Source organism: Ochotona princeps, chromosome 6 (genome assembly GCF_030435755.1).
Source record: "Ochotona princeps isolate mOchPri1 chromosome 6, mOchPri1.hap1, whole genome shotgun sequence".
In the NCBI taxonomy this organism is placed as follows: Eukaryota; Metazoa; Chordata; class Mammalia; order Lagomorpha; family Ochotonidae; genus Ochotona; species Ochotona princeps.
In genome coordinates, this window is record NC_080837.1 from 74,790,231 (window position 1) to 74,814,269 (window position 24,039).

General features: G+C 45.3%; 1 protein-coding gene across 2 annotated transcripts in view; it reads left to right on the top strand.

Moving 5' to 3' along the window:
- Positions 1 to 24,039, top strand: part of HERC2 (HECT and RLD domain containing E3 ubiquitin protein ligase 2) — a 189,026-nt gene that overhangs the window by 26,810 nt on the left and 138,177 nt on the right. For both annotated transcript variants that reach the window (XM_058666516.1, XM_058666517.1), the window contains exons 4-9: positions 12,497 to 12,634; positions 16,400 to 16,619; positions 18,836 to 18,936; positions 19,639 to 19,795; positions 21,619 to 21,729; positions 22,647 to 22,818. In XM_058666516.1, the coding sequence (XP_058522499.1) occupies positions 12,497 to 12,634; positions 16,400 to 16,619; positions 18,836 to 18,936; positions 19,639 to 19,795; positions 21,619 to 21,729; positions 22,647 to 22,818 (899 nt within the window). The remainder of the gene's footprint in view (positions 1 to 12,496; positions 12,635 to 16,399; positions 16,620 to 18,835; positions 18,937 to 19,638; positions 19,796 to 21,618; positions 21,730 to 22,646; positions 22,819 to 24,039) is intronic.

Below are 24,039 nucleotides of genomic sequence, written 5' to 3' on the forward strand. Positions count from 1 at the left end.
GTGTGTGTGTGTGTGTGTGTGTGCATTTACTAACCTGTGGTTTACAACCAGTGATTACTTTATTCTCTTCTAGAGTTTGTTCAAGGATCTGTTCACAGATTGGTTACCAAATCAGTAGTGAGTTAATTTTTTAAAAGAAAGAGAGGGTGTCACAGAGAGATCAATTCCTCTTCAAATGGCTATAAGGACCAGGTTGGGTCAGCTAGTCATTTTTTGGTTTGTTTGTTTAAGAGATTTGTTTACTTTTATTTGAAAGAGTTACAGAGAGCTCTTCCATCTGCTGGTTCATTGCTCAAATGGCTCTGATAGCCAGGGCCATGAGCTTCCTCTGGGGCTCCTGCATGGGTGCAAGAGGCCAAGAACTTGAGCCATTCATTCTTTTTTTTTTTTTTTTTTGTAAAGATTTATTCATTTTATTACAGCCAGATATACACAGAGGAGGAGAGACAGAGAGGAAAATCCTCCATCCGATGATTCACTCCCCAAGTGAGCCACAACGGGTCGATGCGCGCCGATCCGAAGCCGGGGACCTGGAACCTCTTCCGGGTCTCCCACGTGGGTGCAGGGTCCCAATGCATTGGGCCGTCCTCGACTGCTTTCCCAGGCCACAAGCAGGGAGCTGGATGGGAAGTGGAGCTGCCGGGATTAGAACCGGCGCCCATATGGGATCCCGGGGCTTTCAAGGCGAGGACTTTAGCCGCTAGGCCATGCCGCCGGGCCCGAGCCATTCATTCTTCATTCCTTTCCCAGGCTATAATTCGTTAGCCTGGTGGAGCAGTCAGGACACCCACATGGAATCCAGCACAGGAGGAAGAGAATTAGCTTACTGTGCCACTGCACCAGCCCCAGAGTTTATTTTCTAACAGGATAGATAGGATGATGCAAGAACCTACAGGGTGGCAAAGAGCAGGTGGCAGAAGCCCTACAGTTTCATTCCACATTCCGCACGCAGGGGAGAGACAGTGCTGGCACTCAGCTATGATCCTGAGGCAGACTCCGTTGCTTTTATCCTAACAGCTCCAGCAACAGGCAGAGGACTTGGCACACAGTTGGGGTACAGCATGTGTAAGTGAGCTGTCTTCTGACTTACCGCTGCTAGCCACACCTGACCTGTTCACGTTTCTTTGAGGACCCTGAGACAGTGAAAATGAATACCCTTTGTGTGTCACTCAGTTTGATTTCAGCTCCCTGCCTACTGAGTAGTCATTCTTAATTGTCTTTGTCTTTTAAAAATTCTATTACCGAGTTGATGGATTTTGTTTTTGTGTATGAGAATTCAATTTTTGCATTAAATGGACTTTCCATTGAGATATCTCTAAGTCTGCTCAGCTCTTTTGTTGTCTGTGAGATTGTTAATAATATCAGTGTAATCTCCCTGATACAAGGAACTAGAGCTTCCTATATGTGCGAGCTCCCCTTATAAAGCCACGACTCCAATATGGGTCCTGGCAACCTAACCCAATCTAATCGTGCTCACCGGTCACCCTTTCGAACACCATAAACTTGATCAACTTCCGCTCTAAATCCATTAGTATAAAACTCTGGGATCAAGCCCTTGTTCACGTGGCTCTTTGAGGGACATCCGAATTACCATCCAACCCAAAACAAGCCTTTATTACTGGCTTAGTATCTCCTCGCCAGCAGAGGTGGCATGCACTTGTCCCGGAGTTTCCCAATAAATTACACTTTCTGTAATCCTGCATTTATCTGTCGTTTTCTTGAGACTCTCCACAACAGCTTCAGCCTGTGGCCGCTGCCTCTCACATGCCAGCACATGTACCTCTGGACCTGTGTCCTTCCACTGGCTTGCACATGTTCCTCAGCTAGATGCCACACTAATGGGGCTGCCAGGTGTTGGACTGTGAACCTGGGAGCTCAAATAGACCTTCTTCCTTCAGAAGTAACTCTTCTTCCCAAGTATTTTAGTTAGAGTGACAAAAAAGAAACTAATACAGGACTTTCATGTTAAGCTAGACACAGATACATAGTCCATGGTTAATCTAACTGCCCCTGATCTCTCTCAAGAAACATTAACTTTCCAGGCATTGGATAAGGGATATTCCACAGTCCTGCCTGGCAACCCAACCTACACCAGCCCAGTCCAGCCCAGTCCAGCAGGTTATCTTAATCTATTTATCCCACTAGGTTAGACATGATTGTATTATGTAAAGGACAAGATGTGGATTACACCAAAACAGTCATGGTCATGTCGCACCAAATACCGGCTTTTTCTCTATGGAAGTGCTGAGCGTGCTGTGCTGCAGAGGAGAGCAGACAAGGCCTCCGGCAAATGTGGGTGCCGCTGTGTTTGAGCTCCTGGAGCTCGTGCTTCCTGATTGTTTCCCTGCCCACCCCTGCCCAGGGCTCTCTTCTGCTATTACAGAGCGTCTGACCGATGCACCTGAGAGTGAACCTTGACGTGCAGATAGTGATGCGTCTTGTCTGTTGCTGGTGTCTGCGGGAGATCTTCCTCCGGAATAGGTTGTGTGGCAAGTGTTCTGGATGGATTGAGATTCAAATTAAGTATTTTAAATCATTTTGTTCTTAAAGATCTATCTTTCTATTAGAAAGGCAGAGTTACTGAAAGGAGAGGCACACAGTTTTTAAAGATGTTTTTAAATTTTATTTATTTATTTTTTTAAGATTTTTTTTTTATTACAAAGTCAGATATACAGAGAGGAGGAGAGACAGAGGGGAAGATATTCTGTCTGATGATTCACTCCCCAAGTGACTGCAACGGCCGGTGCGTGCTGATCTGAAGCCGGGAACCAGGAACCTCTTCCGGGTCTCCCACGCGGGTGCAGGGTCCCAAAGCCTTGGGCCGTCCTTGACTGTTTTCCCAGGCCACAAGCTGGGAGCTTAATGGGAAGTGGAGCTGCCGGGATTAGAACCAGCACACATATGGGATCCCGGGGCATTCAAGGCGAGGACTTAAGCCGCTAGGCCATGCCTCCTGGCCCAATTTTATTTTTTTTCTAAAGATTTTATTTAGTTTTGTTGGAAAGTCAGATATACAGAGAGGAGAAATAGAAAGGAAGATTTTCTGTCTGATGATTCACTCCCCAAGTGGCTGCAACAGCCGGAGGAGCTTCTTCTAGTTCTCTGATGAGGGGTGCAGGATCCCAAGGCTTTGGGCTATCCTTGACTGCTTTCCCAGGCCACAGGCAGGGAGCTGGATGGGAAGTAGAGCAGCCAGGACATGAATTTGTGCCCACATGGGATCCAGTGGTTGCAAGGTGAGGGTTTTAGTTACTAGGCTACTGCCCTGGGCCACACAGAGATCTTTTTTTTTTTTTTAAAGAATTATTTATTTTATTGGAAAGGCAGATGTACAGAGAGGAGGACAGTCAGAGAGGAAGATCTTCCGTCCGATGGTTCATTCCCCAAGCAGCCACAATGGCTGGTGCTGTGCGGATCCAAAGCCAGGAGCCAGGAACTTCTTTCTCCAGGTCTCCCACAAGGGTGCAGGGTCCCAAGGCTTTGGGTTGTTCTTGACTGCTTTCCCAGGCCGCAAACAGGGAGCTGGATGGGAAGTGGAGCTGCTGGGAATAGAACCGGCACCCATATGGGATCCTGGGCATGCATGGCAAGGACCTTAACCATTACGCTGTCGTGCCGGGCCCTACACAAAGATCTTCTAGCTGCTAGTTCACTCTCCAAATGGCAGCAATTGCTGGATTTTGGCTGATTTGCCAGCGGGGGATATGAACTGGCTCAGCATGGTTCACCCCCAAGTTGAATCAGGTGTATGCCCATGGGTACCATTCCCTGGCCTGGTCTGGGCTGCTCCCTTTCTTGGTTCTTGCACTTACCTGCAGTGACTGTGTCCCGACAGAGGAGATCCTAAAGCTCCTACATCAGAACCTCTCCAAGTGCCAGATCTCGTACATACTGGTGGGTCCATGGGCCTTTGCGTTTGGATACTGTAGCCTGGCCTGACCCGGCCTGCCCCTAGTCCCAAGTCTTGCTGATGGGTGCTGCATCCTGGCCCTGCTGGGTCTGCTCCTGTCCCTGGCTCATGCAAGCCTGTAGGTGTGACAGCCTGGACCAAAGTAACTGTGCTCCAGTCTGCTTTCTGCACTTGCCGATGAGCTAAGTTTTGCTTGACCCTGCCTGGTCCACACTCTTCCAAAACCAACCCACACATTTGCCAACAGTTGGAGCTACTACCTTGCCCAGCCTGCCCGACTCCCAGGCCTGGACCATGTGCTCCCCAGTGGGAGCTATGACCCACTAGAAGAATTTCCCAAGTTCTCCCACTGACTCACTCCCAAACCCAGATCTACTCATTCTAGCAGGTGCTAGCCCCTTGCCCAGGTTAGCCTGCCCCTCCATCTTGGCCTAGTATGAGCTGGTGAATGTTGTGGCGCAGCCCGCCTCACACCCTGTTTTAAGATGCACATTTGGGTGCTGCAGCCTGGACTTGCCCAGACTATTCTTGGAGCCTGTACCTGTGAGTGTTGGTAGGTTCCATAGTCACACCTAGCTCACCCTATCATCGTCCCAAATCTTGAGCTAATCAATGAGACTTGTATTTCCATAGGGTTTGGCCCACATATCCCGCATAGAATCTAACCCCGGACAGGGTTCTCTTGCGTGGTGGTTAGTGTAATGGCCCTGCCTAATGTGACCTGTCCCTGTTCGATATTCAGTCAGGTACTGGAATCTAGTCCTGCCAGACAGGCCCCCAGCCATACCTTGTGTGTGTGCTGGAGTGTGTGTGGTGGTCAGCCATGTTCCATGCTAACAAGACCAACTCAAGACTCCCTTGTAGGCTGGTACATCAGTCTGACTCACACAAATCTTCCAGTCTCTTCCCTCCAAACCAGCAGGTCTCAGTCCCCTCTCTTACGTGCAAGTACAGTGGCCCTGTCATTGTATGCCCCTCTGAATTCTTGGCTCACCTACACATGCTGTGACCTTATCCATGGATGTCCCTAGTTAGTAATTCTACACATCCCAGACTGCAGAGCTGACCTTTGGGTGGCCAGCAGGTGGAGGCTGGCTCTGCTGTTGCACTGGCCGTCCAAAAGCCCAGGATTCACCCACCACTTGGCAGCGGTGGACGGGGAGCTATTAAGGTCAGCATTAAGCCTGACCTGTTGTGGATTCTCCCAGCCATGTGGCTGGGATTTTCCCTTTCCTGCAAACTTTTTAAAGATCGTTTGCGTGCATGTATGTATCCAATCCTCTTTCTTAATGCACAGATACATGTGTCTTATGCTATCATTTCTTTTTTTTTAAAGATTCATTTATTTTTATTGGAATGTCAGATATACAGAGAAAGGAGGAGAGACAGAGAGGAAGATCTTTCGTCTGATGATTTACTTCCCAAGTGACTGCAACGGCCAGTGCTACACTGTTCTGAAGGCAGGAGCCAGAAACTTCCTCCAGGTCTCCCACACAGGTGCAGGGTCCTAAGGCTTTGGGCTTCTTTTTCTCTGGACTCTTTTTTTTTTTTTTTTTTTTTATTTTTTTAAAAGATTTATTCATTTTATTACAGCCAGATATATACAGAGGAGAGACAGAGAGGAAGATCTTCCGTCCGATGATTCACTCCCCAAGTGAGCCGCAACGGGCCGATGCGCGCCGATCCGAAGCCGGGAACCTGGAACCTCTTCCGGGTCTCCCACGCGGGTGCAGTGTCCCAAAGCATTGGGCCGTCCTCAACTGCTTTCCCAGGCCACAAGCAGGGAGCTGGATGGGAAGTGGAGCTGCCGGGATTAGAACCGGCGCCCATATGGGATCCCGGGGCTTTCAAGGCGAGGACTTTAGCCGCTAGGCCACGCCGCCGGGCCCTTTCTCTGGACTCTTACCTCTGGCAAAAAGCAGTTTCTGGCCAGGGGACCCAAAGCAGGAGACACAGGGGCGAAGGGAGGACAGAGCCAAAGCCAGGAGGATTGCTGAGAGGAAAGAAGGCAGGAATGTGAGCTCATTCAGCTGTTGGGCGACTACTGGGTTTCCTCCATTGAACAGACGCAGTGTGCTGGGAGACAGGCCTAAGCAATGTACCACTATAAAGGCTGAGAATGGCGCCAACAGGCAGCCCTCTGCCAGGTCCAACTAAAGATCTGCTGGGTTTTAAAATGTCTAGGCAACAATACAAAACCATCCAGAACAAAAGACAATAGCTACAAATGAGATAATATCAAAATAGGAATTTTCTGGAAAAGATTTTAAAGTACCTATTACAAACCTGTACAATCAAGTGGAAATGTTGAAATAAATGATAAACAGGAAGTCACAACAAAAAATAATAAAAGTTATTGAAGAGGAACCAAATGGAAATTTTAGAACAGGAAAATACGACAGTTTAAAATAATGACTGACTGAACTCTACAGAGTGGAGACAGCAGAGAAAACAGCAGTGAACCGAACAACAAGGATAAAGAGATTAAAACCTGAAAACAACCTAGGGTACTGTGGAATATAACAAATAAAACAGCCTAATTCCAGCATCATCAGAGATAGGAACAGGAAAGGATCCAGGGTGAAGAGAAGTGTCTGAAACAGAAACGCCTCAAGACAGGCAGAAGACATAAATCTACAGACTGCAGAAGCTGAGCAAATTCTGAACAAGAGAAAGCCAAAGGAAGCCGTATCCGAATACACCACAGCCTAACTGCTAACGATTGTAAACAGAACAAGTTGAAAAGTGCCAGAGGAGGGCCTGGCGGCATGGCCCAGTGGCTAAAATCCTCGCATTAAATGTGCTGGGATCCCATATAGATGCTGGTTCTAATCCCAGCAGCTCCACTTCCCATCCAGCTCCCTGCCTGTGGCCTGGGAAAACAGTCGAGGACGGCCCAAAGCCTTGGGACCCTGCACCCGCGTGGGAGACCTGGAGGAAGTTCCTGGCTCCTGGCTTCGGATTGGCGCAGCACGGCCGTTGCGGCTCACTTGGGGAAGATCTTCCTCTCTGTCTCTCCTCCTTTCTCTGTATATCTGACATTCCAATAAAAATAAATAAATCTTAAAAAAAGAAAAAGAAAAGTGCCAGAGAAAAGACTCATTTTCTAAAAGAGGATGCTGTGGGTGGGCTGAAATGAAGGCTTTAAATCTGTACGAATGGACTTGTCAGAAGGCAGGCTTTGTTATCCCCATATTACCAAGATAGAAACTGCAGCTCAGAGTATGCTCCAGCCAGGAACACACAGCTCATCTAAGAGGTGGGCTGTAAATGCTGGACCTACAACACAGGGTGGGGCGGCGGTTGGGTAGACGGGGAGTGCACAGGCAGAGGCCTGAGCTAGCCCACAACCCAGACTTGAAAGTGAATAAAGAACCCCGCATTTTTAAAGGATTGAAAAATTATTTAAAAAAGCAACAAACAAAAACAATATATCAGCTTATGACATGCTAATATGTGAACGTCACCTTTGTGATCCATAAATTTTACTGGCACCCAGCCATGCCCACTTCTTTATTTTATCAGTGGCTGTTTTGACATAGAAACTCCAGGGTCCTGCAGTTACAACAAACGCCATATGGTCTCTAAAGCTTGAACAGAAGTCATTCCTTGGTATCCATGCTGTAGTAGCTCCCCCAGATATCCTCATGAAGACCAAAAACTCAAAGATGTTCAATTTCCATGTATAAAATGACATGGTATTTGCATATAACCTACACACACACATCTTCCTTGATAGTTTCATTCATATCTGGATTATCTATATTACCTTACCTAACACAATATAGAAATCACTGTTGTGTCGCAGTGCTGAGAAAATAGCAAGAGCAGGGCCATGCAATAGATCCATAAGCTAATCCTTCAAGCAAAGGGATCCCATATGGTTCGTGTCTCAGCTGCTCCAATTCTCTTCCAGCTCCCTGCTTATGGCCTAGGAAAGCAGTGGGTGATGGCCCAGTCCTTGGGACCCTGCAACTGCACGGGAGACCTGGAAAAAGCTCCTGGCTCCTGGCTTCAGATAAGCTCAGTTTCAGCTAGTGAGGCCATTTAGGGAGTGAACATACATACTGAGATCACACACGCAAATGATAGCACTCCTGCCTCCTTGAATGAGTCTCTGGTCATTAGGATTTGCTGGCCTCCACTGCCTCCTGCCATCATAGAGTTTCATGGGACAAGGTGACGACGTAGATTTGCACACACTCGCTGGTTCCTAGGAATTCCTCTTGCTGCTCTTTCAGACATGTTAGAAGGTTTCCCTTGATGCCCTTCCGTCTACAGTATGCATGTTTGGGTTTCTGGATGCATCAGTTTCATGCTGGGGTATTGTAGAAGGGAGAGGATCAGTAATTGTGGCTGGTTTTGTGGTCCTCCTGGCTTGGCCTGCTGATTCTTTAATGCGCTTACATAGCTGATCCCCATATCATTCTGTGTGGGTTGCATTTCATTTTATGACACAGTTTGATAGGCTCTGGGTTTCCCCTAACCCCTCCCCAAAGCCTCCCCCCATGGTGGATTCCTCCACATCGTTGCAGTAGTACAGTTCATATCCAGTCATAGTTCCTTCATTGTGGGCATGGACCATGCATAGAGTCCAGTGTCCTATTGTCCAGATAAACTCAACAGTTTCATTGGGAGACCATCCCTGGTCTGAAATTATAGCTGGCATAATTTCATCCCCTCCAGTGTAATGCCACAACACAACATCAACAACAAATTATAACATCATGGAGTTAATTGACATGGTATTGAGAAAATACAGGTTCTTAACCACATCCTGTGACTACTTCATTGACCTTTCGGTTTTAGATTATACACAACCGGCTGCTGTACACATTAAAATAGCTATAGGGTACATTCAGCTGTCTCGTGTCTATTTTCATTTTTATGTTTAGCAGCTTACAGTATTAAAGCATGATTTTTACTGAACTTAGCAAATTTTAGGATAGCCCTAACAGACTTATAACCCTAACAAGGCATATGTTAACGTTTGAGGCACAGAACAGTTTTAGGAGGGGTGTGCAGAGAAATCTTCGATACCTTAGTGAGGAGTAACTAATCTTTGTGTCCTACCTAGTAAGGTGTATGTGAGTTCAAGCTGACCATTTCCTGTCTGGCTGAAGCCATTTTTGACACTTAATCTTTTTAGATACCAACTGATTTATATTGTCTTTGAAACCCAAATTTAGATAGATTTTAGTAGATACAAGTTTCCTTCTTTTTACCTCTAGGATAAAATGCACTTTTCCTTTAACATTTGCCTTTGTTTTAGGTAAGTTTATGTTGCTTAGAAGGTGTATTGGTAGAGTATTATTTGACTACTGGTTCATGATAAATCAACTTGATACATTTTGGTGTAGAATTATATTGCTAAAGTTTAGTCCTTAGCAAGGGATTTGCAGCACCTCACTTCCAGCAGGTTATGTAATTTGGGAGTACGTTCTTTCTCTGTGGCATAAACCAAACCCTTCCAAATTCCTGTCTACCGGGAGTGAGTGAGTTTGTGCCTGGCTAGCCCACCAGGTGCTGTGTCCTGCAGCTGATGAGTTTTTATCTACTACAGCATCACTACGAGAAGGCCACCAGGCGCAGAGGGCACCGGTTGGCACTGGTACTTCCCTGCTGCTGGCTGTGCTACCCACCAGTTCAGTGGGATTGAAGGTTCTCCTCTGTACGTGTTCTGTGTCTCCCAAAGTCTTGGACATTCGCTTCACTTTTGGACTAATACACTAAATTTGACTTCCACCAAAGAACCTGGCACTACCTTCTTGTCTTCCAATATGGTAGATTCTCTCTCTGACATTTCCAGAAAGCTGTATGACTACACATGGTTGCACTGAGGCACATGCTCTTGACATTGAAGTGAATACACGTATCTAAAAAATGACAACTCCCAAACTATATAATTTGCTGGGAGTGAAATGCTGCAAATGCATAAATTTTATCATTATAATTCCACAATGAAATAGATGGAGTTTGTTTTTAATGAATCAGCCTCATGTAAATCCATCAACTTACAACCACAACGAAGTATCAGTATTCAAACATACTACATTTCCTGACCAGCCTGTGCTGGTGCCGATGAGGTATGAAAGGCCATTCAGCTACTGGACTCTTCTATTTCTACCAACGCTTTGTGAGCTTCAGTCATAGAATGGATTACTGAGCACCATTTAGCAGGCACACACTGGTCTAGGCACTGGAGGTGCATCTGAGCAAAAGCAGAAGAGAAAATGAAGAAAAAAATTGCTATGAATCATATACTCTAGCTTTCTAATATTTGCCACTTTAGTAAGCACATGGTATTTCATTGTTTTTATCTTATATTTTCTTTTTTTTTTAAAGATTTATTTTTATTGTTAGTGCAGTTAGATATACAGAGAGGAGAGATAGACAGGAAGATCTTCCGTCCAATGATTCACTCATCCGAAGCCAGGAGCCTGGAGCTTGTTCCAGGTCTGCAATGTGGGTGCGGTTTCCCAAGGTTTTGGGCTGTCCTCGACTGCTTTCCCAGGCCACAAGCCGGAAGCTGGATGGGAAGCGGGGATGCTAGAGTTAGAACTGGCGCCCATATGGGATCCCGGCACATTTAAGGCAAGGATTTTAGCCTCTTAGGCCACGCCGCTGGCCCCTCTTATATTTTCTAAATATGAGCTTGCGTATGCCCTTAAAGTCCCAACTCTCCAATTACACTTTGGTCACCTTCACTACACTCCAGAAATCATCCAGGAACTTCCAGTCACTAGTCACTTCATTAGTATACAAAACACATTCACCCAAAAAAGGTCACAATCAAGTGTAAGGAACGATGCTCCTACCATGCACTACTTGGGACATCATGGAGACTCGGGAGCCCTGTGTCATAAACCAGGGCCAAAGACATACTTAATATGTCTAAAACCAACAAGAGATAACCGGACTTCTGTGTGCCATCAGCAAACTACCAGGTACCTGACAGAACCCAGACAACTCACTAGAAGATAATCCCAAATGGCTAGTTCAGACCTCATGGCAACTGGGGAGAAAGAGCCACTCACCAACAGCCAGTGATTTAATCATAAGGTTTTTGTGTGAGACCAAGCCACTCAGCAATGTTTGGTGATTTAATCAACTGTGCTTTTGCGGTGGGACCTCCATAAAAGCTGGAAGTGGATGTGGAGGGCCCTTAGTTGGTGAAATGATGCCTATGTTGGGAGGGTGGTGCACCACATCTCCCTGGAGAGAAACTTCCATACTTGGGACTTTGCTGGACCTTGTCCCATGTACTTCTTTAACTGCTGTTCAATTGTATCTTTTGTAATATCCACTCACCCCTTTCCCCAAGACTCATTTATTCGAAAGGTAGAGTGACAAAGTAGTGGGGAAACAAAGGAAGTTGAGTGTTACAATTGCTGGGTCTTGGCCAAGCTGAAACCAGGAGCCAGGAACCAAGAACTCCATCCTGGTCTCACAGTTGGGTAGCAGGGCCCAAGTACTTGGTACACCTTCTGCTGCTTTCCTAGACACATTAGCAGGGAACTCAAATTATTTCTCTGTTATTGGATGTTGGTGTCACAAGCTATGGCTGAATTTACTGCACCACAGAGCCAGCTCCTTCAATATCCTTTATAATAATAGATATTGATAAGTAGTGAATCACTGTAGCAAATTACTGAGTGCTCTCTTGGTAGTTAAAGTCAGTTGCTGGTAACCAGGAGACCTTTTGAAGAGGAACAGTCATGTGATACTGAGTGGTCCTGTCCACTGCCTACTAATTCCAGGTAGGGTTAAAATTTGAATTGTTGAGCGCCTAGTAGTGTCAGTGTGATTTGGAGAATTGCGTATGTGACAAGCCACACATTAGGCATCTGAAGTCTTACAGATTTTTAGAATATCCATTGTTTGTAATTGGAGTGTGTGTAATCTCTTTCACAGGGTTTACAATACATTTCTAATTACAAAGTTTGGAGAATCACCTAGAAATACTTCGGTTGGAATATGTGTTCACACTGTAAGGTTAAGGTTTTCTCTGTATGTGAAGAGAGAGGTTCCTGACAGTTGTTCTTGATGGAAGCATAAACTTGTCAAAGGCCTAATGGCATTACTGGTGTGTGTTCCAGCACTCCTGGCTTAACACTCTTGTCAGTGATAGTGACCCTGTCTGCAGTGATTGTGGTTGTCAGTGGAGTAGAACATTTACAAAATGCTCGACTTTACAAAATGGTTTTGGAATTACACTTTCCATACTCTCTTCTTCCTTGGATAAGCAATTGGGAATCATTGGATGAAAATAATTAGCATGAAATTCAAGTAAGTAAATATCAAAGACTTAGTTTCTTAGCTGCAAAATCTGATAGTAAATGGGCAGGATACATTTTGGAAGAGCCGTGCTTTAAAGAATGCGAATGACATACTGGTTTCTGTAGAGGAGACATTCATTGCTAAATAAATGGCACAGCATCTGATAACAATTATGGTTCTTGTATTTTTTATTAATGACGTGTTAGATCTTCTATTTCTGTGAGAAAAATTTACATAGAGACTAACTACTACCTATTGCATTTTGAAAAACTGCTACAGACTTGAAATAATTTTTTAATTTTACAGATGACGGTGTTGATTCGCAAAGTGGAACAAAGAAAGAAGATCTAAATGACAAAGAGAAAAAGGAAGAAGAAGAAACTCCTGCACCAGCTTATCGGGCTAAGTCAATCCTGGAGAGCTGGGTATGGGGCAAGCAACCAGGTATCTGATCTTCTGATTTGGTGCTTTGAAAACCTTGAAACTCCTTGGTTTTGTTTTGTTCTCTTCCTACCTTCCTCCCCCCTCCCTCTCTCCTTCCTTCTCATCCTTGTCCTCCTCCTCCTCCTTCTCGTCTTCTTCTTCCTCTTCCTCTTCTCTTCTCTTCTCTTCTCTTCTCCTCTCCTCTCCTCTCCTCTCCTCTCCTCTCCTCTCCTCTCTTCTCTTCCATTTATTTTTATTGGAAATGCAGATTAACAGAGAAGGAAGGTGATTGAGAAAGCTCTTTTGTGCACTGGTTCACTTCCTAAGTAGCTACAATGGCTGGAGCTGAGGAAATCCAGAGCCAGGAGCCAGAAGCCTCTTCTGGGTCTCCTATGTGGATGCAGAGTCCAAGACTTTGGGACATCCTCCTTTGCTTTCCCAGGCCACAAGCAGGGAGCTGGAAGGGAAATGGAGCAGCAAGGACATTAACCAGCGCCCATGCTTTAAACTCCTTTTCTGAGTACTGCAGATAGACTCCCCCCCCATGGATTTAAATAAGATTAATTAAAATAATTTAAATATTTTCTAAAATATAAATGAGGCTTACCAGGTGAAATATATGGTTCCATGATATTAAATGCTTTTATGTTATGCCAAAAGTTCTCTAGAACTTTTTAATTTTCTTCAGCTGAAATGATAAATAATAAATGCTAACTTAATTAGAAATTTGCTGAAATATATCTTTTTTTAAAAGAAGATTTTATTCATTTATTGGGAAAGCTGGAGTTACAGAGAGGGAGAGGCAGAGAGAGATCTTATGTCTGCTGGTTTTCTCCTCAGGTGTCTAGCAGGTTCCTCCTGGTTTGCAGTGTGGGTGTTGGGACCCAGGCACTCGGGCCATCTCCCCTTGCTTTCCCTGATGCGTTAGCTGGGAGCTGGATCTGAAGTGGAATGGTTGGGACATGAACCAGTGCCCATATCGGATATTGTCACTGCAGGCAGGGGCTTAACATTCTATGCCACAGTTACAGCCCTTCAAATGTGTCTTATAATTTTTCTCTTTTGATTTTGATTAGTCTTATTAGAAGTTAACAAATTAGTTGTTTTTTTTCAAAGATAGCTTTTATTTCATTTTTCCTATTTTTTTTATGGTTGTATTTTTTTTTTAAGATTTATTATTTTAATTTGAAATGCAGATTTACAGAGAGCAAGTGAGCAAACAAGCTTGGGCGCTTCTGTTTGCTGTGATGTCTGTGATGGCTGGAACTTGGCCTGTCTGAGGCTAGGAACCAGGAGTTTCTTCTGGTTCTCCCATATGGATGCAGGGGGCCCAAGAACTTGGGCTTTTCTCCACTGCTTTCCCAGTCCCTAAGCAGGGAGCTGGATGGGAACGGAGCAGCTGCGACTAAGTAGATGTCTCAAAATTGGGAACGGGAGGTAGAGGCTTGCCTGTTGAACCACCATGCTGCCCTCTTTTCTGGTTCCTTTTAATTGATTTCTGTTTTAATTGTTTTGTTATCATTTCTTTTTTTCTGCTTTTGTTGGGTTCCATCTGATCTGTCTTTTAGGTCTTTTTTAAGAAAGTGAGAGAGAAGTCCCCTGCCATAGTGATAAGAGGGGACTCCAAGGAAGGAAGACCTGAGGAAATGGTGGAAGTGGTTTTTCTTTTTCATTCTTTTTTTTCAAGATTTATTTATTTTTATTGTAAAGTCATATTTACAGAGAGAAGGAGAGACAGAGAGAAAGATCTTCTGTTTGTTGGTTCACTCCCTAAGTGGCTGCAACAGTTAGAGTTGAGGTGATCTAATGCCAGGAGCTAAGAGCTTCTTCCTGGTCTCCTATGTGGGTGCAGGGTCCCAAGGCTTTAGGCTGTTCTTGACTGCTTTCCCAGGACTCAAGCAGGGAGCTGGATGGAAAGTGGAGCATCTGGAACATGAACTGGTGATCATATGGGGCCTGGCACATGCAAAGCAAGGACTTTAGCCACTAGGCTACTGCACCGGGCCCTGGAAGTTGTATCTTTTGTGCAACATCTCGGGGAGGGGTACAAAGGGCAGAGAGGAAAAAAAAAAACTCATTCACAGTGGGCAGCAGTGTTGTAGCACTTTGTCCAGAACAAAAGGACATCAGAAGGGTGGGTTGGTGACTTCCTCCTCCCATTTTGATGACAAGCTAAAACTCAGGCCGGGTTGTGTGACAGTAACGCAGAGATGGGATTAGTGTGGGCTCTGTCTCCTTGCTTTTGTTAGGACAAAAAGTCTGAAAGATGGGAATTGGTAGGTTATGTTCTGTCTCCCCAGAAATGAGGAGAAGATTGCATATTTTAAAGGGAACTTTACCAGGGACTAGAGACCCTCAGTGCCTTTTTAGCCCATCTGACTGCTCACATTCCCTCTCTGAAGAATGGAGTGTAACTCCTGTTAGGGAAAAGGGGCAATGACCACTCTGTCTTCTTCATGCTGAAAACGGGCCGAGAGGGGCAACAGCAGCAGGGTATTCATCAGGGGAGTCCATCTAGAGGTCCCTGTAGAAATTGGAAGTCATCAGGTGTCTGAAGTAATACCGGGAGTGTGAAGGCTTTTCTTTGTGGAAGCCTAGATCAAGTCTTTCCGGCAAGAGTCTTAGCAAAGGTGTTTTGAGCTAGCGCTGGGAGAGAGGGTGTTGGTCCTGGCTGCTGCTTACGTAGGTGACTGCATGGGTGAAGGGACATAGTTGGAGAATAAAACTCTGTCCAGGGCTCGGCGGCGTGGCCTGGTGGCTGGGGTCCTCGCCTTGGTCCCATGTGGCCGCCGGTTCTAGTCCCGGTAGCTCCACTTCCTCTCTGTCTCTCCTCCTCTCAGTATGTCTGACTTTGTAATAAAAGTGGAATAAATCTTTAAAAAAAAAAAAAACAAAAAAAACTCTGTCCAGTGAGCTCCTCCTCGGGTCCACAGAAAGGACCCGACAAAGGAAATACAAAGGAGAAACCTATGAAGGAAAGGGTCTCTAGGGTCTCTGCTGGAGGACCTGACTCTATAAATTCTGGCCACCTTGGATCTTACCTACTGAGGAGTGTAGGTAAAAAGACTGCCTGCCCACGGAAGGGTTATTTCAAATCAGTGAAGGATTCTTTAAAACAAAAATGAAAACAGATTTCTCTTAAGACTTCTTTGCTTTGTGGATTATTTGGGGATTTTCGCGGTACTGTCCTATTACTGTGACTTTCAGTTCTCTTTATTCTTCTTTTTGTTTTTATTTTAATTACTCCTCAAGTGGCTGCAGCAACAGCTGGAACTGTGCTGATCCAAAGCCAGATGCAAAGAATTTCCTCCAGGTCTCCCACATGGGTTCGGGGTCCCAAGGCTTTGGGCCATGCTCGACTGCTTTCCCAGGCCACAAGCAGGGAGCTGGATGGGAAGTAGAGCAACTGGGATTAGAACTGGCACTCATGTGGGATCCTGGCATGTGCAAGGCGAGGACTTTAGCCAGTTGTTTACTGCTCTGGGTCCTTGTGTTAACTTTTATACTGTTTACAGAGTGATAGCTTTGCCATGGTGTTGGCTAAGACTGGTGTGGATCATGTGCTGTATTCTGTGTGACTTGGGCCAGTTACCTGAGCACCCTGTGCCTGTTTCCACACGCTTAACCTGGATGTGCAGCAGTACCTTCTGGTGTGCAGACTTCCTGAACTAGGGCATGGCACGTGCTGTGTACTGGGGTATTACTGTCATGGGTCCGTTGTCTGTGCTTACAACAAGCCAGGCCAAGGCACTGACCGCATTGGCATTCTCCGGTATTGTATTCCAGATGTGAATGAACTGAAGGAGTGTCTCTCTGTGCTGGTGAAAGAGCAGCAAGCTCTGGCCATCCAGTCAGCGACGAGCAGCCTCTCAGCCTTAAGACTCCGGCAGCGGCTGGTGATCCTGGAACGCTATGTCATTGCCTTGAACAGAACTGTTTTTCAGGAGAATGTCAAAGTTAAATGGAAAAGCAGTAACATTTCTCTGCCTCCCGTGGACAAAAAAAGGTAATTAAAAAAAGGGAAAAAGAGTTCCTGATGCTAACTCACTGTAAAGTTTAGACTGTGTTGTTTAGGAAACTTCAGTCAGGGTTTTCAATGGCGATTCATTCTTCTGTAGAATTTTATTTCTTGCTTTTCCTTGTTGTATGTTTCATGTGATTTGCAGAAAGGACTTGAGGTTTGCCCAGTGAGCCATGGGACATGGTGCATAATCTGCCTCGTTATTTTAAAGACCTTTTCTGCCAGTCAGTGTAGAAGCTCGTCAGAGTTTTAGATTGTGTCAAGTCTAGATTTAAAAATGGAATTTGAAAATTATGTTTGTTTTTTGTTTTGTTTTTTTTTCTAGATAGGAAATAGATAATTATGTCTAGTGCCTTGTATTAGTTTATTTAATTTCTGTTTTTCTTCCTCCTGTGATTTTCTTATTCTTTTGTGAGGAGGTGCTGTCAGATACAGTATTTTTGGTTTGCTGATGTCTTGTGGTACATCTGTAGATTTTTTCTGTGATATTTCTCATTGGAATTTCTGAGACATGCATGCATTTCCAAACCATAGCTGTCTCTCAGACTTGGATCCTCGGAGGGTTGCTCATAATTTATGCAGTTCAGAGTTTGCAATATCTGGTTATAGCAGAGACTTTTTGTCCCTGGAGAGCACATGGAATGTTCAGGAAGCAGAAAGAAGCAGAGGCTTCTTTTAAAGCTATCTTGCCATCTAAGGACAACAATGCTGACAATAGCATATTTCCTTGGTGTTTTATTTTAAGTCTACTTTAAGTCCCATTACATGTCACAAGTTTTGCATTAATTAAAACAGGTGACGGGTAAGGACCCTGTCTGATGCTAGTGGCACGGTCTGTTTTCTCTCTTGGGATGGATGAGCAGTGACTGTGGTGGTCATTGATCTGTCAGAAGGGGCTCTGTTTAGGTGGGTATTAGAGAGCTTCAGGCACTCACAGTCAGTACATCCATATGTTCTCAGGGTCCCCATGATCTTCATTTCTAACTATTCTTGACCTATATTTTGGGAAATCATTCCATGTCATTATCTGGTTTTAATAATATTTCCTCTGATTGTGAAGGTACATTATACTAAATTTGTAGAGTATTGTCTGTAATGGAAATACTTTATGGGTTCATTGTACTTGTGCAGTCTGCATATATAAACATGCACATATAATAGTAGTGATACTATTTGGTATAGAGCAGAGAATAAAATTACTTGCTAAAGTGATTGAAAATTGTGTTATGTTTTTGTTTTCTAACATTTCTGCTACATGATTTAAATAAATTATTTAAGAGGCAAAGTTGCAAAAAGAGAGGGAGAGAAAGAGAGATTTTCTTGTCTGTTGGTTTACTCGCAAACACCTGCAACGGCCAGGGTTGGGCCAGGCCAACACCAGGAGCTTGGAACTGCATCTGGTTTCCTGTGTGGGTTGCAGGGGCTGTCAAACACTTGGCCCATCTTTTACTGCCTTCCCAGGTTCTTCTGCAGGGAGCTGCATTATAAGTGGAGCAGCTGGAACTTGAACCGATATAGGATACTGGTGTTGTAGGTGGTGACTGAACTAATTGGACTATAGTGCTGGCCTCCACATGATGATGTTTGTGTTACAGCCTTGGTATGTGGCTGTAGTTTGTTAAATTCACATATACAAGTAGAACAAAGTTTAAAAGAACACATGAAGATATTAAGCACTATGTTCAGGAGGGTAACTCAGCAGCATGGAGTACAAAGCAGCGGGGCAGGCACATGAGTCCAGCGTGGAGATCTGAACTGTGGAGACAGAAGTGAGGAAGGATGCAGAGCAGCCGTGGGGCAGGCGGATTTCATGTCCCTGGGCTGTTCTCCGAGTGTTCCTCTTCTCCGACTTGTGTTTTCTACCTTACACCTGCTCCCTATACAATGATGGATTTATGTTTGTTACCTATGTATTGCTTTCCTTTCCCCCAACTACCATATTAATTCCCCAGGTTATTTTGCGAACATTTTTTCAAGTCATTGAAACTTCTTTGTCAGTATCTTTTTCCTTAAGGAGAAAACTCTCCTTCCAAAGGACATTTCCTGTCTGAAAAAAATGGAACTAGAAGTTACTTGTGATCCTGCCATCTAGAGAAAACCCATCCGTCCCACTTGGGTCCGCATCCTTCCATACCTGATTTTGTTTAGGATCTGCACATTCCTCTGACTGACCACTCCCATCCCTCCGTGTGTGTCTGCAGCTCTCGGCCCGCAGGCAGAGGGGTGGAAGGACTTGCCAGAGTTGGATCCCGAGCAGCGCTCTCTTTTGCCTTTGCGTTCTTGCGTAGGGCCTGGCGGTCAGGTACGTGTGCCCTGCATGTGCTGCCTCCCTACCCTCGGGAGAGTGGGGTGCTGCCACAGGTCCACCACCAGAGGCTGTGTGGCTGATCTCACATGCCTTCTGTCCCTCGGTTTCCTTAACTACCTGTTGACTTACTTGAAAGGCAGAATGGCAGTGAAAGAGGGAGACACAGACAAAAAGAGATCTTCCGTCTGCTGGTTCATTCTCCAGATGGCCATAGTACCCAGAGCTGGGACAGGCTGAAGCCAGGAATTGAAAACTCCATCTGGGCTTCCCACATGGATGGCAGGGCCCAAATGCCTGGGCCAGCACCTGCTGCCTTCCCAGGTGCATCAGTATCTGTATTAGTGGAGTAGCTAGAACTTAAACTGATGCTCCAATGTGGCAAGCATGGATTAGCTTGCTATGCCACAACTGTGGCCCAGCCTAGTTTCCTTATTTATAAAATGAGAAGGTATAGTGTCTGTTGGCTTTTCAGGTTTATACTCAAAAACTAAAACCAACCAACGAACCAGAGTATGTGTACAAACCCTTCAGGTAAACCACTCGTGTGGAATGCCTCAGTACTGACCTATTTTTACAAATTAGTCTTGCAAGAATTGACTCTGAGACAGCCGTGGTAGGTTTTAGTGTGGAGGGGGGGTTGGCCTCTTCTCTCCCAGGCTGGTGGGCAGCCTCTGCTGATGTGCTCTGTATGCCCAGGGGAGGACGCGGACCTCTGCAGTGAGCTGTTGCAGGAGTCCCTGGATGCCCTGCGGGCTCTTCCTGAGGCCTCCCTCTTTGACGAGAGCACCGTTTCCTCGGTGTGGCTGGAGGTGGTAGAGAGAGCAACCAGGTTCCTCCGGTCCGTCGTGACGGGGTGAGTTCTGTGTTTCCATACCTGCTTGTGAGAACGGTTCCTGGTTCCCGCATGCTCGCGTCCCCTCCTCCCTCCCTTGAGAACTAAGGCACTTGACAGACTGTTGTGTCCCTCAGGGCTTTAGCTCAGATTCCTGACTCCAGGCCTTGGTTCCTAAGACCTGATTTGACCCAGGAAGCTGTCTCATTGAAAGGGATGGAAACTGAAAGATGCTTTTGTAGTTTATTATTGTTTTTTAGGTGTTTTAAGACTTAGTGATCAGTTATTTGCAAAATGTATTAGCTATTGCTGTGTATCCCTCAATTTTATGTCTTGACAAATAACCTTAGAGTAAACAGCTATTTTCACTTGTAGCTACTCTGATGTAAAGAAAATCTTAAATATGAATTTGTTAGGAAAAATATCAGCTCTTATTTAAAGATTTATTTGAAAGGCCTAGTGGCAAAAGAGAGAGGAGAATATAAATCTTCCATCTGCTGTTTGACTTCCCAAATGACCTCAACAGCGTAGACTGGGCCAAGCCGAAACCAGGAGCAGGGAGCGCCATCTGCCTCTGCCTTGTGGCTGGCAGGGTCCAAGGACTTGGGCCACCCTACTTCTGCTCTCCAGGCACATTAACAGGGAACTGGATTGAAGTGGAGGAGCAGGGATGCGAACTGAACTGTGACGTGGGGTGCTGGAATCACAGGTTGACAATTTGTTCTGCTACCCACTGGCACCTAGTTTTAAGCTTAAGGAAGATGTATAGACTTATATAGAAATGAGCAAGAAGGACAGATGGAGAGGAAAGGAAGGCCTTTAGCACTCTGCTTGTACGAGGTCACCACTGTGCCTTCTTGTGGCCCACAGGGACATTTGTGGTGTCTGTACCGTGAGAGTGCTTAGAAAGGCATTAGCACAGTGTGTTAAGGTGGGGGACCCTGAAAGTAGGCTTGGGATTGATTTTAGAAGTTTAGCAGAAATATTGATATAGGATTTATTTTTTTTTTTAAAGATTCATTTATTTTTTATTACAAAGTCAGATATACAGAGAAGAGGAGAGACAGAGAGGAAGATCTTCCGTCCGATGATTCACTCCCCAAGTGAGCGCAACGGCCGGTACTACACCAATCCGAAGCCGGGGACCAGGAACCTCCTCCAGGTCTCCCACGCGGTTGCAGGGTCCCAAAGCCTTGGGCCGTCCTTGACTGCTTTCCCAGGCCACAAGCAGGGAGCTGGATGGGAAGTGGAGCTGCTGGGATCAGAACCGGCGTCCATATGGGATCCCGGCGTGTTCAAGGCGAGGACTTTAGCCGCTAGGCCATGCTGCCGGGCCCAGTATAGCATTTCTTATCCTAACTTTAGTTAAATTTTTTTTAATTGTTGAGTTATAAAAAAAAGTTAAAAATGCTTCTTAGGTCCGGTAAAAGTAAATGTTGATGTTTTGCCCATAGATTCTCAGGTGTTTTTCAAGATTGGTTCTTTAGTTTCGTGAGGAGCTGTTGATCCTCTTACAACCTTGTACTTCATTGAAACTAAAAAAATAGCTACACATTTTCATCTCCTGCTTTGAATAATGATATAAATTATTTTTGCTTTGGGAAGCTGGAGTTGTTTAATATGATATAGATCTGAAGTAATATTGTCAATAAAATGTATCTTTACAAGTTAAACTTTATACTTTAAAAAAATCTCTGAATAATTTTGAGAAGCAATATTTGAAAACTTGATTCTGAATGATGAACATGTTTCTTTCCATACGTTAGACAATATAATTTACGTGTCTTCATGGTTTTAAATGCTGTTTTTTTCTGACATTGTTTGGTGCCTGCCTGTCATTTCAGGGATGTTCATGGGACTCCAGGGACCAAAGGGCCGGGAGGTGTCCCTCTGCAGGACCAGCACTTGGCCCTGGCCATCTTGCTGGAGCTGGCTGTGCAGAGAGGCACGCTGAGGTGAGCAGTGACCGTTGGGGATGCTGCTGGGGCTGCCACTGTCTGCCCGTCTGTTGCATTTTGTGGCATTTCGCTGGATCTTCTGTGACTGTCCAAGTGCATGGTGTCCTGTAGTTGGGCAACCTTCTCCTGGGGCCAGTGTTTCTTCTCAAGAGTAGTCCAGTCACATTCTTTTCCCTGCAGGTACTAAGTTTTTTAGTCATTTAGGACTTGGTCTTTTTCCTTTTAGCTTAATTTTCCTTAAAACATCATTTACAATTTGTATTTAATTTGAAAAGCAGACACAAACACATACAGGTGCGCACACACACACACACACACTCTCTCTCTCTCTCTCTCTCTCTCTCTCTCTCTCTCTCTCTCTCTTCTGCCATGTTCTGGTTCATTCCCCAAATGGTTGTAATAAGCTGGGGCGTAAGCCAAGCTGAAGCTAGGAGTCTGAAATCAGTCTAGGACTCTTGTGTGGGTGACAGGGTGCTGCTGTCCCGTGGGGGTGGGTGGCAGGGTGCTGCTGTTTTCTAAAGTTGACAGCACCAGGTGATGAGCAGGAAACAGTGAAGCCGAAAGCAGGCATCCTGCTACCAGATGTGAGTGCTCCAGGCATGCATATCACTCAGCCACTGTGTCAGCTTCCACCTGAGTTAATAGCTTTTATCCCATTAATTTAGGGTCCTGAGAATTTTGTATAAAGTGCTATTTGAATGTTCTAAGTGGTTTATGATTGCGTTAAACTCTTGGCTTTGAGTCAGGGAGTTTTAGCGCTAAGAATAATTTTGATGGCATTACTTTAGTTTCTTTTCACATCTGAGGTCTGATTATTTGCTTATTTTTTAGTTATTTGCTTTTATTTTTGATGGGGCCATGGCAGAAATGTTAAATCTGCCTCTCCTAGGGAAATCATATCTTTTCTCCTGCAGCCAGATGTTATCCGCCATCTTGTTGCTGCTTCAGCTGTGGGATAGTGGGGCGCAGGAGACTGACAACGAGCGCTCGGCCCAGGGCACCAGCGCGCCACTCCTGCCCCTGTTACAGAGGTTCCAGAGCATCCTCTGCAGCAAGGACTCGCCCCATGCAGAGGGGGACACCCATGTAAGTACCACAATAACATACAGACTGCAGACAGCCCAGTGTGCATGTCCAGTCCCGTGCTTGTTTCCTGGCATGTGTGTGTGTTTGTGATAACAGTAGTGTATCAGATGGGGCAACTGGGAGAGGTTGCAGTGTGACTCATGTTAATGTTGCAGAATAGCACATAGACTCATTAGCCTGCTTCTGTGTTGACAGTGAGTGGCCAGAGCCAACTCTGATTTGGAGCCCTGGGCTCTGTGTTTTCATTTTTGGGCTGTGTCTGTTTAGTGGGAGGAATTTATGCATTGCTTATTCTCCAAATGATTAGGGTGGTCCTGGAGCCGTAAAATCTGTCTGAGTCTCCCATGTAGGTGCAGGGGCTCAAGTGTTTGCATCTTCCACTGCCTTCCAGGGTGTGTTATCAGGAAGTTGGATCTGAGGCAGAGCAGTTGAGACTTGAATCACCACTCTAGTAAAAGCTGCCAGCATTGCAAATGACAGCTTAACCCATTGTGTTGTAATGCTGACCCTTAGATTCATGCCTTGATACAGATTACTGTAATGTCAGAGGCCTGTCTATTCCCATGTTAGCCACGCAGCTTTTCCTCTGCTAAGCAGGAGCTGCTGAGTCTGTCACGTGTGCGATGTAGTGCTCTCCTGTTTCCAGCAGCTGCCGTGCTCTGCTTGGCTGTGAAGGCATGTGAATGTTAGATGTGGTGAAGACATAAATAAAGGCATATTCATTTCCATGAAGCAGTGAGACAGTAGAATAATGAGTGTTTGGTTCCTGACAAGCTTGGTACTTGCAGTGGCAATGAAGGGAGGTGGTGCTGAAGGCTGAGGCTCAAGGCAGGGTAGGTTGGAGCCCTAGGTCTTTGATAGAACTTCTCAGTGTGACCATGCTGGAAGAATCCATGCATGTAGTCATTGATTCTTCATGTAGGTTTTGCCTAGGAGAAACAGGTAAGTACCCATTCTGTTTCCTTATTTATGCTGCTCACGGAGAAGACCTTGATCTGTGGCCACCAGCTGTGTCATTGCACAGAAGAGCCAAGTGTGAAGCACATGTTTGCACCTAGATGCCAGAAAAGAGCAGTGGGAATTGTGTCTTACTCTTTTGGCACTGGGTGCGGCACGCTCTCCGAATTGTGCCTTTGTTTAGTTCTAGCTACATCCTTTATAGGTGAGGATGCTGAGTGTGGGCCTGAGCCCTGAGACCACCACTCTTTATAAGTACATGTT